A 13,292-nucleotide genomic window follows, 5' to 3' on the forward strand; every position below is an offset into this window, starting at 1 on the left:
CCCCCTTTCCGCTCACGAGACTCTGTCATCACACCCAAAAGCGAGTCCTTAATCTCCTCTCCAACCTCCACATCCCAGCAGTGTGACCCTGAGTTGAAGCCCTCAGAGCCCAGGACACAGGAATCCTCGTCAAACCTCTCTGGGTTATCAGGAAGCTGCCGTCTCTCATCGCCATTTCTCACACTGGTCAGATCCTCAGACAGGAGGAGGTAAGCTTCTGCAGTGTTGGGATCCAGTATGACAGGACCTGCAAAAAAAGGAATAACAAGCAATAACTGCGCTGAATAATGACTGGTGTGTGTTAGAGGGATGTGCATGATTACACGTTGCCTGGTCCCGCCCACCCAAGTGACGCAACACTTGGTCAAAGAATTGTCTAGTAGAGTAAAGCTTCTGTTATACTCGGCGTTACTAGGCGTAGTTAGATACTTCAGCCTCAGACATTTCCGGGATCCATGTGATGTCAGGTGAATGCCCAGCGGTGTAGTCTACTCTTCCTGAAGTGGGTATACTGTATATTCGAGTATTTTTTGAAGTGGGTATACTTTATGTATTTATGCTATTCTAAATAATGGATCAATCAATTTTTAGTGGGTATACTGAAGCCCCTAAAATTTAAAAGTGGGTATACTCCGTATACCTGCGTTCTACGTAGACTACACCACTGTGAATGCCCCTTTAGGAGACCTTCAGTTAGGAGACCTTAGGTTGAGAAAAAATGGACTTCCCTTGGCGCTGTACAGTAGATGGCAGTAGCGCACAGCTTGTGCAAGCCACCTCTAAACATCACAAAACAACATATGAAGAAGGAGGGGACAAGGATCCCTTAGAAGAGTTTGGGTTATCTTTCTCTAGACGATTCTTTGACTTGGTGTTTCTATAGCTTGCAGAGTGAAACCATCGAAAATCAGGTAAGATCACAGGCTGAGCACTGAGTGGTGTGTATCTCTCTCTCACTCACTCACTCACTCACTCACTCACTCACTCACACACACACACACACACACACACACACACACACACACACACACACACACACACACACACACACACACACACACACACACACACACAGACACAGACACACACACAGAGAGAGAGAGCGAGTCGTAATTCTACATTCATTAGCCCTCATTCTCCCCTTACGTCATCCCACTCTCTCTCTCTCTCTCTCTCTCTCTCTCTCTCTCTCTCTCTCTCTCTCTCTCTCTCTCTCTCTCTCTCTCTCTCTCTCTCTCTCTCTCTCTCTCTTTCTCTCTCTCTCTCTCTCTGTCCGTCTCTGTGTGTGTAACAGTAGCCTATACTCACTGTATTGAACTATCTCCTGCATCTTCTCCCAGACTCTGAACTTCAAGTTTCCCAGGTGCTTTGCCACATTGATCAGAGCTCCTGAAAGTCTGTCTGGTTCCTGCAGTTTGCACTGGGCTCTGGAATGACATTCAGTAGTTGGTGATCCTGTGGGCTTGGGTTCAGAACCACGGACAAGAGAGAAAAAGGAGGCACATCACTCACCTTTCCATTGTGCTCTTGTAGTTCTGAAAAGTAAAACAATTGTTCGTTGTAAATACACATTCATAGGTATTTCTTGATTGTAGAAAATGAAATGGTTGTTTACTTCATTTCATTTATTTATCAATCTATTATTATTGTTATTATTTGACAATTGTAACAAGCCATGGCTCAAAGAATATCATTGATATTTACTGCAGTTTCATTAATGACAATGTTTTTTTAATGTTAAAACAGACACTTCTTACCAGGGGCGTTGACAGACCTATCTTACAGGGGCACGTACCTGGGTATTGATTTGAAACAACAACCATTGTACCTTGGAATTTAGCTCAGGTTTAACATACAGGGTTATCTACAGAATGCGCACAAAATAGTGCACCTGCACTACTTGCAAAAATATAATTATAACAAGCTTTTTAAAATAAATAACTGCATTTTTCTTTGCTCGTACGCTTTGCGCGCTGGCATTATCTCTCGGTGCCCTACTGTGCTGCTGTATAACATTAGGTCATCTGACGCCCCTGCTTCTTACCAGCAAGAACGTGTCATCCTCAGCCTCCATCTCCTCCTCTATGGCTCTGATCGTGTCTGACAGAGATGGGATTTCTGTGTTCAATGTTTCAATCTTTTTCAAAAGCTTGTTAGCGACCGAACAAAAAATGTATTGTGCACTGCAAATTGCAATACACATACTGTGTTATGTACCATACTTTAAGTTTTGCATATTATAAAATAACTTACCTTATAATCGTCTATTTCAATTCTAGATGCCATTTCTTCTAAATTCAATGGCTTCAAGTTAACTTTCAGGAGGTTGAGAAGTTTTTTTCCCCACGAAATCTCTCCAATCTTAAGACGTGCTATGTTAAAATCTGCTGACTGTTGACCACAAGACTGAATGGAGTGTCCTTTTAAGCCTTTCACTTGACCGTCCTCTTCCGCCAGGTGTTTCAGACATGACAGGTACTGTATATGCCAAAAGAGAGCATCTGATTTTTCAGTTCAATGCCAGGTGTTTTTGGTCCAGTTCTAGGGAGTGGTGTGCCATGGTTCAAGGTGAGGAATGAGGACAACAACAACAAAAAGTTTGCGCACTCCTCAGGATGTTTCCTTGCCTGGCTCTTGCCCGACCTGTAGTTCCGCACAGCTTTGTGAGCTCCACTACTAGGTCTGGGAGCATGTAGCAGGATTCCATTTCTACAGTCAAAAAAATAATCGCAGCATTTATTGCTTCAATATCAACAAATTCTTTCAAAACCATTTTCTGTTGATCTCTAAAGCGTCAATATAGTCTATAATATGTCCTGTGACTCCTCAATGTGAGCTGCCAGTGATATTGAAGTGATAAATGCTCGGCATTATTTTTTGTGTCCAGAAATTGAATCCTGCCACATGCTCCCAGACCGATGTGTGTGTTTGGAGTACCACCAGGGGGCTCCAGAGCACACACACAGAGGTCTGGTAGGAACCAGGCTAGATTTTTTCCCTTTCCATTTCTCTTTATTCTTTTCTCCCATTTCTTTATTCACTGTCAGGAGATGATGTTTCAACCTGTCTTGTTTCGTATCCTGTTAATCAATAAATAAAAAGTGAAATGAAAAATCCCAAGGAGTGTCAACACCTTTTTTCAGAGAGAGTCACTTTTTTGTTCAGCACCGGGGATTATGCACAAAGTCACCCACACGAGGAATGAGGACTTACTTGTTAACTGGGACAGGTGGACAGGTGGAGAGGGACAGGTGTTGACAGACCCCAAACTCCACTCCCAGACCATGTAGCCTACCCATGAGTGATGGACACACAAACAAACAGACAGACAGAGAAAATTCCAAGAACAAGGCCAACTTCCGATAAAAATATAATGCAGTAGGCCTACCACCCGGGGAAGTGGTGAGTGGATAACCTTCAGAATCTCTCTGCAGAGCAGGAGGAGGGAGCGAATCAGAGACGGATATCCACGAGAAATCCGGAAAAACCTCTCGTTTGTCCATAAGCCACCTTGCTAGCTTGCATAAACGGCTTGAAACAAAGCACAGGACCAACGTGTAACGCATTCAATAACAATGGGGAACACAGCAGTATTAATGAAATAACGATGAGAGGACATGTTTAAGTGATAAACCTGTCATGGTTAACCTGCATGCAGTTTTAAATCTGTTAATAGACAGACTACAGCTGTCATTTAGTAAAGAAAATGAGGACCCCAGGCTCTTGTATTAGATCGTTCACTATCTCCATGTTGGCCCATCACTGTCACTCATCAATGTTAAATGTTCAGTTGTTTTTTATTACTTCATCACTTTACTGTCACTGGTTCATCCCTGTTACCTGTCCTGTCTCAGACATGTAAATATCAGTCTTGTGTATGTCTACGTACTAACACGGTATAGGGAGAAGCCTAATTTCAATTTCCTTACACGTATGCCGTGTGCACAAAGAAAGTGGATCTAACAAGAAGCGACTCTCAGGTCTTTTATGGGAAACGGTCAATAGAGGGCGTTTTGAGTCAGTTTTGAGTCAACTCCGCCATTCTGGAATCACGTACGCCACTGTGTAATGACCAGTAGCCATAGCAACGTTCTTTGGCCATAGGAAAGACCGCGGGTCTAAAGCTAAAGTTAGCACAATATGGCTAGCTACTTTGGCAACTTTAGCCTTATAGATACTCAAGTTCTGCACTGATTGTGTTGAAAAAAACACATGAGATGGTATAAACATTCATAACTGAAGAATTTCCGATAGTTATATTGATGTAGTTTCACCGTATTATGTAGAAATCCTGTACACATTTCCAATGCATTCCAATGTAATTTGTCCGAGATTCATTCCAGAATGGCGGCCGCGGCCAAAAATCATGGGGCAGAGTGTTACAATGGGGTGTTGTATTGAGTGTCGCTTCTTGCTAGCTCCACCTTCTTTGGTGGGCATACTATGAAGAAAACTCTCAACACAGCTGGCTTGACTTGATGAGTCACCTATTTCTGTAGGCCCTACTATATTGTGCGTTAGTATATAGCTGATACTAAGATAGTGTAGTAGCCTAGATATACAGATGAAGGGCATATGTATTGCAACCTTGCATCAAACTCTTAGAAGATGGAAAAATCTTCCGTTCAACTACGGGCCAGAATTTGCCACTTTGCTCCTGCGCACGTGTGTCTTCACGCATTCCCAAGTTTTCCCACGCATTTCATCCAAGTCAAAAGCCTCATTCATCTTAGTCAAAAGAGTTTAGTCAAAGATTCTCTATTCTAAGAACGTCTCTGGTTTAGTTGCATGCAACTGTGCTGCTTGTTTTGCAGCTCAAGGATGTTGTGTCTGCTCATCTGTCAGCAGTACTGGACTGGGACTGCAGAATGGCCTGGGCATTTTTGGCGCAGACCAGCCCCCTGATTTTTTTACATAATCATGATTAGCTCAGTACACTGTCTATATAAAATAGATAGATCAATTGGACACACCATCTAAATTGAGGGCTGGTCTCTCAAAAAAGAAGTAATGAACTAGAAATGCACTCAGAGAGTGCAGACCTCTGCCAAGGAAGCTGTTTGGTACAACATTTGACTATGTTACAAGTCTTTCTGTTTTTAGAAGTTAGAAACTGGAATGTCAAAATTCACCCTGTCCCACAATTCAAATTGCGGTCATAGGGGCATGTAAATTTGTAGGCTAGTAATGTTGAAGAATTAAAAAAAAAATCCTGGTTCCGGTTTGTGATGCGTATCACCACCAAAATTGAACACTTGTCCCTTTGGCCATTTCCAACAACTCAACAAAATTTCATCCAAATTCAACATTTCAAAGATCCATGCACAGCTTCTAGGTGCTGGTAAACACAGGAGTGTTCAATACTTCAAAAGAAACCGCGCACTTTCTTGACTTTATGCTCGTTTATTCAGAGCGAAATACGCGTTTCGCCTCTGTGCATCATCAGGTTTGCTCAGGCATTTCAGTTATCCTGCAGGCAAACAAACAAACAAACAAACTGATAGACAAACAGACAGACAAACCAACGCGACCGAAAACATAACCTCCATCAGCCCTCGAGGACTGTTGGCCCACCAGGAGAATACCCTGTATGCCATATTACCAGCCCAGCCCTGTCAGTCAAATGTGTGTGTTCGGCCACATGCGCAGGTGTGATAAGAATGTGGTGCCCACTCCCTCGTGGGTAACTCACAGACTCTAAGAAGGAATGTGTCATTTTTTGACACATGCATTGTGTTAAGGTGATTTTAACACATAGTGTGTGGAATGTGACACAACAAGTGTATTATTCAGTTAAAATACTGTGTCAAAAACAGTTTGCACTAACAGATTAACAGATTACACTAGTAGGCCTATTACCCCTTTCTTACACCATATAGCCTATGACACATCTAACAATCAACACAAAATGTGTTGTCCCTGAGCACACACATTCAAATGTGTTTTCCCTGAGCAAACACAACTTGTAGTACTTGTTTCAGTGCAGGAATTCTGTGTTAGCCCTTTTACGTTTCATGTGAAGCGATAAATTCACGTGTTTCAGGTATATAGCTTTAAATTCTGAAGTAATGTAAAACCTAACAATTACAACTTATCATTAATTAAGCAAATTGTTGGATTCTCATTATAATGTATTGTTTTCGACATTAGTATCGACATAAGTAGTTAAGTAATGTTACCTAATGGTTTATTATGCAACTGAAAAACATTAATCAATCCTGGGCCCCCTCTTTCCCCCTCTTTCCCTGGGCCCGGGACAAATGACCCCTTTGTCCCCGCTTGCCTGCTTCCCTGCATACAATATAATATTAAAGTAAAAGAAAAAGGAGCTCTGCACCGACCTAAGGATATATTACGCGCAAACCTTCCAAAAAGCCACTTGGTTTCTGTCTAACCAATCGACGGATTGACTGACATAGCTGCAGTCTCATGGAGCAACTCTACCCTGAAACAGCACATAGAAGCATATAGAAGCATATAGAAGCTCTTAATATTAGCCTATGTGGCGATTATATTATGTGGCGTTCACTTCTCATATAGGCGGGATGGAGGACATTTCGGGGAAGGGAACTGTGTAGATGTGTGTGATTTTATTAAACGTCTGCTTGCTCGCTGGGGTTCCTTGGCTGCAAAAAGACTGTGTGTGCGTGCGTGTGTGTGTGTGCGCGCGTGCCATGCATGTGTGTGTTAGTGTGTGTGTGTGTGTGTGTGTGTGTGTGTGTGTGTGTGTGTGTGTGTGTGTGTGTGTGTGTGTGTGTGTGTGTGTGCGCGCGCGCGTGCGTGCGCGTGTGTGTGTGTGTGCGCACGCAAATTCACTTCTGTGCATGTGTGGGTGGGTAGGTGGAGAGGTGTCTCCAGGCCTATCGGAAGCGTTTCCAAAGGCCTTCCAGCAGTAAGAGGGGGGCAAAGTTGTCTCGGGCAGGGAAATGTATTGGGTATTGTATGTATTGGGTAGGGGGGGTGGCAACTAAATCTGTCAGCAGCCCTGGGTGGATGTGTCCAGGGCAGGGTGGTAAGAGACTGCTTAGACAGAAAAGTACAAGTCCTAAAAGGTGAGAATGCGCACACATCAGTAACCCAGTGGGGCAGTCATGGGTAAGGTGGGGCAATCATGGATAAGCGTTAGGGTGTTAGATGTAGCCCAAAGGTTGCCGGTTTGACTCCCGACCCGCCAGGTTGATAGTCAATTAGTAGTAGTAATTAACCAGTGCTCTACCCCATACTCCTCCATGACTGAGGTACCCTGAGCATGGTACCATCCCGCCGCACTGCTCCCTTGGGACGCCATAGGGGGCTGCCCCCATGCACGGGTGAGGCATAAATGCTATTTCGTTGTGTGCAGTGTGCAGTGAACACTTGTGTGCTGTGGAGTGCTGTGTCACAATGACAATGGGGAGTTGGATTTTCCCAGGTGGGCTTTTCACTTTCTTTCACAGGTGCAAGACCAAAAAGAAGAGAACTGATAGGAAACGCTAAAGGTCCGCAACCCTGTTCTTTGCTCTCAAAAAAGTTTGCTCAGATGCTCGACGAGTTGCACTCGCCTGAAAGATTGAGCGCCCGACACATCGTGCCGTTAAAATGTTGGCAGCATAAAATATTGTTGCGGATCCTCATCATTTCCTTTCAAAGTACAAGTCTCTCCGGAACAGTTGTTTCCTCTTGTTGAACTTTCTTCAAGAACATCGCTGCAGAAGGTAGGCACAAACTTACAGTTTCCGTCCTCTTCAGGTGAACTGCTTGGCCATGGACCATGGTCTGTGCTGTGCCTCTGGGTAATATGGGGACTTTTGATTACATTACTCTGTGTGTGTGTGCGTGTGTGTGTGTGTGTGTGTGTGTGTGTGTGTGTGTGTGTGTGTGTGTGTGTGTGTGTGTGTGTGTGTGTGTGTGTGTGTGTGTGTGTGTGTGTGTGTGCGAGAGAGTGCGTGTGTGCGTGCGTGCGCATGTGTGTTCCTTTGCATGTGTATGTTCCTGTGTGTGTGCGTGCGTGCGTGCGTGTGTGTGTGTGTGTTTGCGTGCGTGCGTGCGTGTGTAAGTGCGCATGTGTGTTCCTGTGCGTCACGTGTGTGTGTTCCTGTGCGTGTGTGTGTTCCTGTGTGTGTGTGTTTGCGTGGGTGCGTGCGTGCGCATGTGTGTCCCTGTGCGTTTGTGTGTTCCTGTGTGTATGTTCCTGTGTGTATGTTCCTGTGTGTGTGTGTGCGTGTATTCCTGTGCGTGTGTGTGTGTGTATTCCTGTGCGTGTGTGTGTCTGTGCGTGTGTGCGTGTGTATGACAGATGGTCACACAGCAGAGTGGTTGCTGTCCCTTTTGCCCCCCTGGGAGAGCCCATTCTGTTGCACATGGCAAACTATGAAGAAGCCGATACATTACATCACTCCATGTCCATCTCTCTCTCTCTCTCTCTCTCTCTCTCTCTCTCTCTCTCTCTCTCTCTCTCTCTCTCTCGCTCCCTTCTTCTTGCGCACACATTCTCCTCTGATCTTTGGATGGGGAAGGGGTGTTTTTTCCTCAACAACAAGAGCTCAAAACTTCAGGTGTCCTTTCTTCACTTCCTACACCTTATTGCATTCTGCAGCTCTATGTCTCTAGTTTGTTTGCTCTTTTTTCCTATTCTGGCTTCCGTATTGGGATTTCTATCCTCCTGAAATCTGAAATCTGTCCTCTGTCACTGTGTGGTTCTTCAGTTGGACGAGGTTGTAACCCTCCACTGCTTTTTTGGCATCCTGCTCCAATGACTTTGTCCAAAATCCGAACAAACCTTCTGCAAAAAGCCTGAAGCAAGGCAGGAAGAAAAAAGCACTCACCGTTTGGACCATTTGGTCGGAGGACAGCGTTTTTTTGAACACAACAGATTCCATTTCGCCGTTGGCACCGGAGGTTAAGCACTCTGACACTCACACTCTCTTTGCTACAACTCTGAACATCCTGCTGCCATTGCTTCGACCTGTTTGATGTCCTTAGGAAACTTGATTGTAAGATTTACTTTTTTTCACAAAAAGAGGAATTTTCAGGCACAAACGAGTGGGATGTTTATGTTGTCCTATTACTTGTCCTTATTCCTTTTGTAAAAAGTTACATGAAATACAAAGAGCAATTTGGCAGGCAAGAACCAGACGTATTTTTTGCTTTTTTCCTGCTTTTTTTCTTGAGGACCTAGGCCTTTTTGTCTATTTTTCCTTCCCAAATCCCCCCTTGGCTGGACACCGCACTGCCCTAGCCTGACCCGTTGCATCGAACCGTCCTCTGTCTCTTCTCTCCCATTCCTCTGGATTACTCCGGCCATGTTTCCATGCGTCAGGGGCGCGTCCTACCCCGTGGTGGTCCTACCCCTACCCCACTGCCCGCCTGTCGTCCTGAGGGTACCACTTATGCTTGTCCCCCTCCTCCTCCTGGGGACCCTCCTCCAGGGTGTGGGGGCCCAGAACGAGACGGAGCCCATCGTGCTGGAGGGCAAGTGCCTGGTGGTGTGCGATTCCACGCCGGCTTCCGAGCCCTCTGGGAACCCGCTGGGCATGTCGGTGCGCTCGGGCACGGGCCGCGTGGCCTTCTCGGCCATACGCAACACCAACCACGAGCCCTCGGAGATGAGCAACCGCACCATGACCATTTACTTCGACCAGGTGAGGGACTTGATTTTGAATGTTTAATTTGTGACTTTAGAAACCACACTGCAGTTACTTTGAGCAAGTGAGAGTTAACAAATAGCACTATTACCATGTACTTTGACCAGGTGAGTGACTTGATTTTGAATGTTTACTTTGTGACTTAAGTGGTGACCAGTTACTTAGACCAAGTGTTTAAAAATAGCTATATGACTATTTACTTTGTCCAGGTAAGTGTCTTTATTATAAATGTTTAGTTTAACCAGGTGTTTAAGTTTACCATGACCATTTACTTTGACCAGGTGAGTAACTTTATTATGAATGTTTACTTTGTGTCTTTACAAACCACATTGTGACCAATTACTAAGGCCAAGTGAGAGTTAAAAAATGGCACTATGACCATTTACTTTGACCAGGTAAGTGTCTTTATTATAAATGTTATGTTTGACCAGGTGAAAAACCACACCTTGACCAGTCAAGTTATTAATTTACTATTTACTTTGGCCAGATGAGTCTATTTATTAAGCCAGGTGAGTCTATTTTTTATGGACATTTAGTTTGACCAGGCGAGAAACTGCACGGTCATCGTAACTTTGACCAGGTGAGAATTTATACATGGCACCGTGACCAGGTACTTTGAGGTGAGCCTCTTTCTTATGAACATTTACTTTGACCAGGTGAGAATAAGGCACTGTGAGCATTGACTTTGACTAGGCACTGTGGCACAAGGTGTGACCATTTACTTTTACTTTCTACTGTACCATCACATCTTGGTGTACCTTGTCCACAGATTTACCATTTACTTTGGCAGATCAGGTGATTGTCTGTATGGTGACCATTTACTTGGAGTTAATTGGCTCTGTGACCATTTATCGGGCCTGTGATCAGTTGAATTCTTTCATCATAACCTTTTACTTTGACCAAGTGAGTAAGTGAGCACCAATACCACTTACCTTGACCGGGTGAGGAACATCATATGGCCATTCACTGTGGTCAGATGAGTTATGTCACTCATGGTCATTTACTGGTCATTTACTTGTACATTACATGGGCTGGTGAATATGGGGCTCACCTCGACCTTATTTAGTAAAAAAGACAGTTTTAAGTCACAACCAAGTGTACAATGGGACCAAATACACTGTAGGCCTAGATGATTAATCTTTTTAAGTCTTTAATTGAAACTGCAAATTTTACTGTGTTTAAATATACTCTCTCTCCGCAGGTGTTGGTGAATGTTGGGGCTCATTTTGACCCGGCACGAAGCATATTCCTCGCGCCCCGAAAAGGAGTGTACAGCTTCAGCTTCCACGTGGTCAAAGTCTACAACAGGCAAACCATACAGGCAAGTCCACAACAGGAAAACTACTCTCAGCGGCCACTTTATTAGGACCATCTCTCTAGTGCTGTGTTGAACCCCCTTTTGCCTCCAGAACTGCCTGAACTGTCTGCAACAATTCTAGGCTGTGGTATTCCAGCAAAGATAAATTGGTACTAATTGGCCGAAATTGTACTAAGAAAATCATCATGCCATTATATCTCCAGCCTGAAATGTTGATGTAAGGCAGGGTCGATCCATGTTTTCATGTTGTTTACGCCAAATTCTGACCATTCCACCTGAGTGGTGCAGTACGGTAGAAATCAAGATTTCAATTTCAACTTTATTGTCCCCAAAAGTAGGCACATGTAGACAGCAACAACATATACCACAGGAAAGACAACAAGTGCAGTGGTCAGTAAAATGTTAGAATGAATAAGATAAAAACACATCATAAATAAATAAAATAAATAAAATAAGAAACATATAAACAACGCCAGGGATCAGGTCAAGTAATCAATCAAAGACTCATCAGACCAGGCAATATTTTTCAGATCTTCTTGTGTTGTTTATGGTGACCCTTTGCAAATTGTTGCCTCATTTTCCTGTTCTTAGCTGACATGAGTGACACTAAATGTGGTTTTCTGCTGCTGTAGCCCATTTGCCTCAGGATTTGATGTGCTGTGTAATCAGGGATTCTCTTATGTATAACTCGGTTGAGTGGTTATTTGACTAAATGTTGCCTTTGTATCAGCTCAAACCAGTCTGGCCATTCTCCTCTGACCTTTGTCATCAACAAGGCATTTTTGCCCACAGTATTTTCACTGTATTTTTTCTTTTTCGGACCATTCTTTCTAAACCCTATGGTTGTGTGTGAATATCCCAGTAGATACTCAAATCAAGCCCTTTCAGCACTAACAGCCATGCCATATTCAAAGTCATTTAAATAACCTTCTTTTGATGCATCATATCATCTCGACCATGTCTATATGCATAAGTGCATCGAGTTGCCACCATGTGACTGGCTGATCAGAAATTTGCCTCAATTAACAGTTGTAAAGGTATTCCTTTTAATTGGCCGGTAAGTGTATAGGTGTGTTTACAAAAGGACAAACCATAGTCAGAACCATCAGTCATAACATGTTTTTTGTTGACTTAGATGTTGTAAATTGTTATTTTGCTTTCTCACATATGACATAAATCAAACCAAATCAAAATATCGGTCTCTCTCTCCACCTGTTCCACCTATACGGTACATGTAGGTCAGCCTGGTGTTGAACGGCTGGCCCGTGATCTCTGCCTTTGCGGGAGACCAGGACGTGACGAGAGAGGCGGCCACCAACGCGGGGCTGGTGACGATGGAGAGGGGGGACAAGGCGTACCTCAAGCTGGAGAGGGGCAACCTGATGGGGGGGTGGAAGTACTCCACCTTCTCCGGGTTCCTGGTCTTCCCACTGTGACGAGGAAAAGCACTGGAGAAACTTCAAAGCAACACTTGGCCTTCTTTCTTTTCTTTGTTACTTTTTATTTTTTTAATCAATTTCTGTTGGTTAAAAGTTCAAGTTTTCCATTGCAATGACAGACATTATTAGTTATTATGACCCAAACTTTTAAGCATTGCATTACATGACATTACATGTCCTGCTATCCAAATCAACTTACAAAAGAGGACAAAGAGGACATAATCAGGAATGCGTTCGGAAAAAAAAAAAGTTCAAAGTACACACAGACATAACAAGGTTAGTGTAGATGAGTAGAGTTAGTATTGTCATGAAATAAATTTGCTCAGATGAAAATGCTTCCCAAGCCTCACTGGTAACAAAATGATTTCAAAAGTCACTGGAGCAATCATGATTAGTTTGCAGGAGTAGCTCTGTACAAGTGACAATTGCCATGGTAACCAGATATAACTTGTGACTTACAGCCCAAAATAATGCCCGTAAACCGCCTGGAGGCACTAAATCTCACCCAAATTTTACTGATTCCTGTGGCCATAAATCTACAGAAAAAAAACCCTCAAATTTCGCAACCCTGACAACCAACTTCAGGATGTCAGAAGATGATAACTACTAGTTGGTGTGCAAACAGGCTAACACTTTTATTTTACAATCCCTTACACCAGGGGTGTCAAACTCATTTTGGTCCGGGGGCCGCATACAACCCATGTGGACCTCAAGCGGGCCGCATTAGTAACATCATCGCAAAAAAAAAAAAAAAAAACGTAAAGCAGAGGATTAGTGTTCAGTACTATCACGTTTTAAGTGTGTTGAATATGTAGAAAGCAATGCAATACTGATAATCCTATGCAAAATTTCCTTGACTTCATTCATTAATTGGCAACCGTCAATTAATTAAATATGTGACAGTTCATTTTG

At 43.6% G+C, this 13,292-nt stretch overlaps 1 protein-coding gene across 1 annotated transcript; it reads left to right on the forward strand.

The window, feature by feature from the left end:
* Nucleotides 1-9,368: 9,368 nt before the first annotated feature.
* Nucleotides 9,369-12,377, forward strand: si:dkeyp-74b6.2 (cerebellin-1). Its single transcript, XM_063186500.1, has 3 exons — nucleotides 9,369-9,620; nucleotides 10,825-10,944; nucleotides 12,180-12,377. Exons 1-3 carry the CDS (start codon nucleotides 9,369-9,371, stop codon nucleotides 12,375-12,377), a joined length of 570 nt encoding a protein of 189 aa, XP_063042570.1.
* Nucleotides 12,378-13,292: the final 915 nt, after the last annotated feature.

This window comes from Engraulis encrasicolus, chromosome 21 (assembly GCF_034702125.1).
Source record: "Engraulis encrasicolus isolate BLACKSEA-1 chromosome 21, IST_EnEncr_1.0, whole genome shotgun sequence".
Classification (NCBI taxonomy): Eukaryota; Metazoa; Chordata; class Actinopteri; order Clupeiformes; family Engraulidae; genus Engraulis; species Engraulis encrasicolus.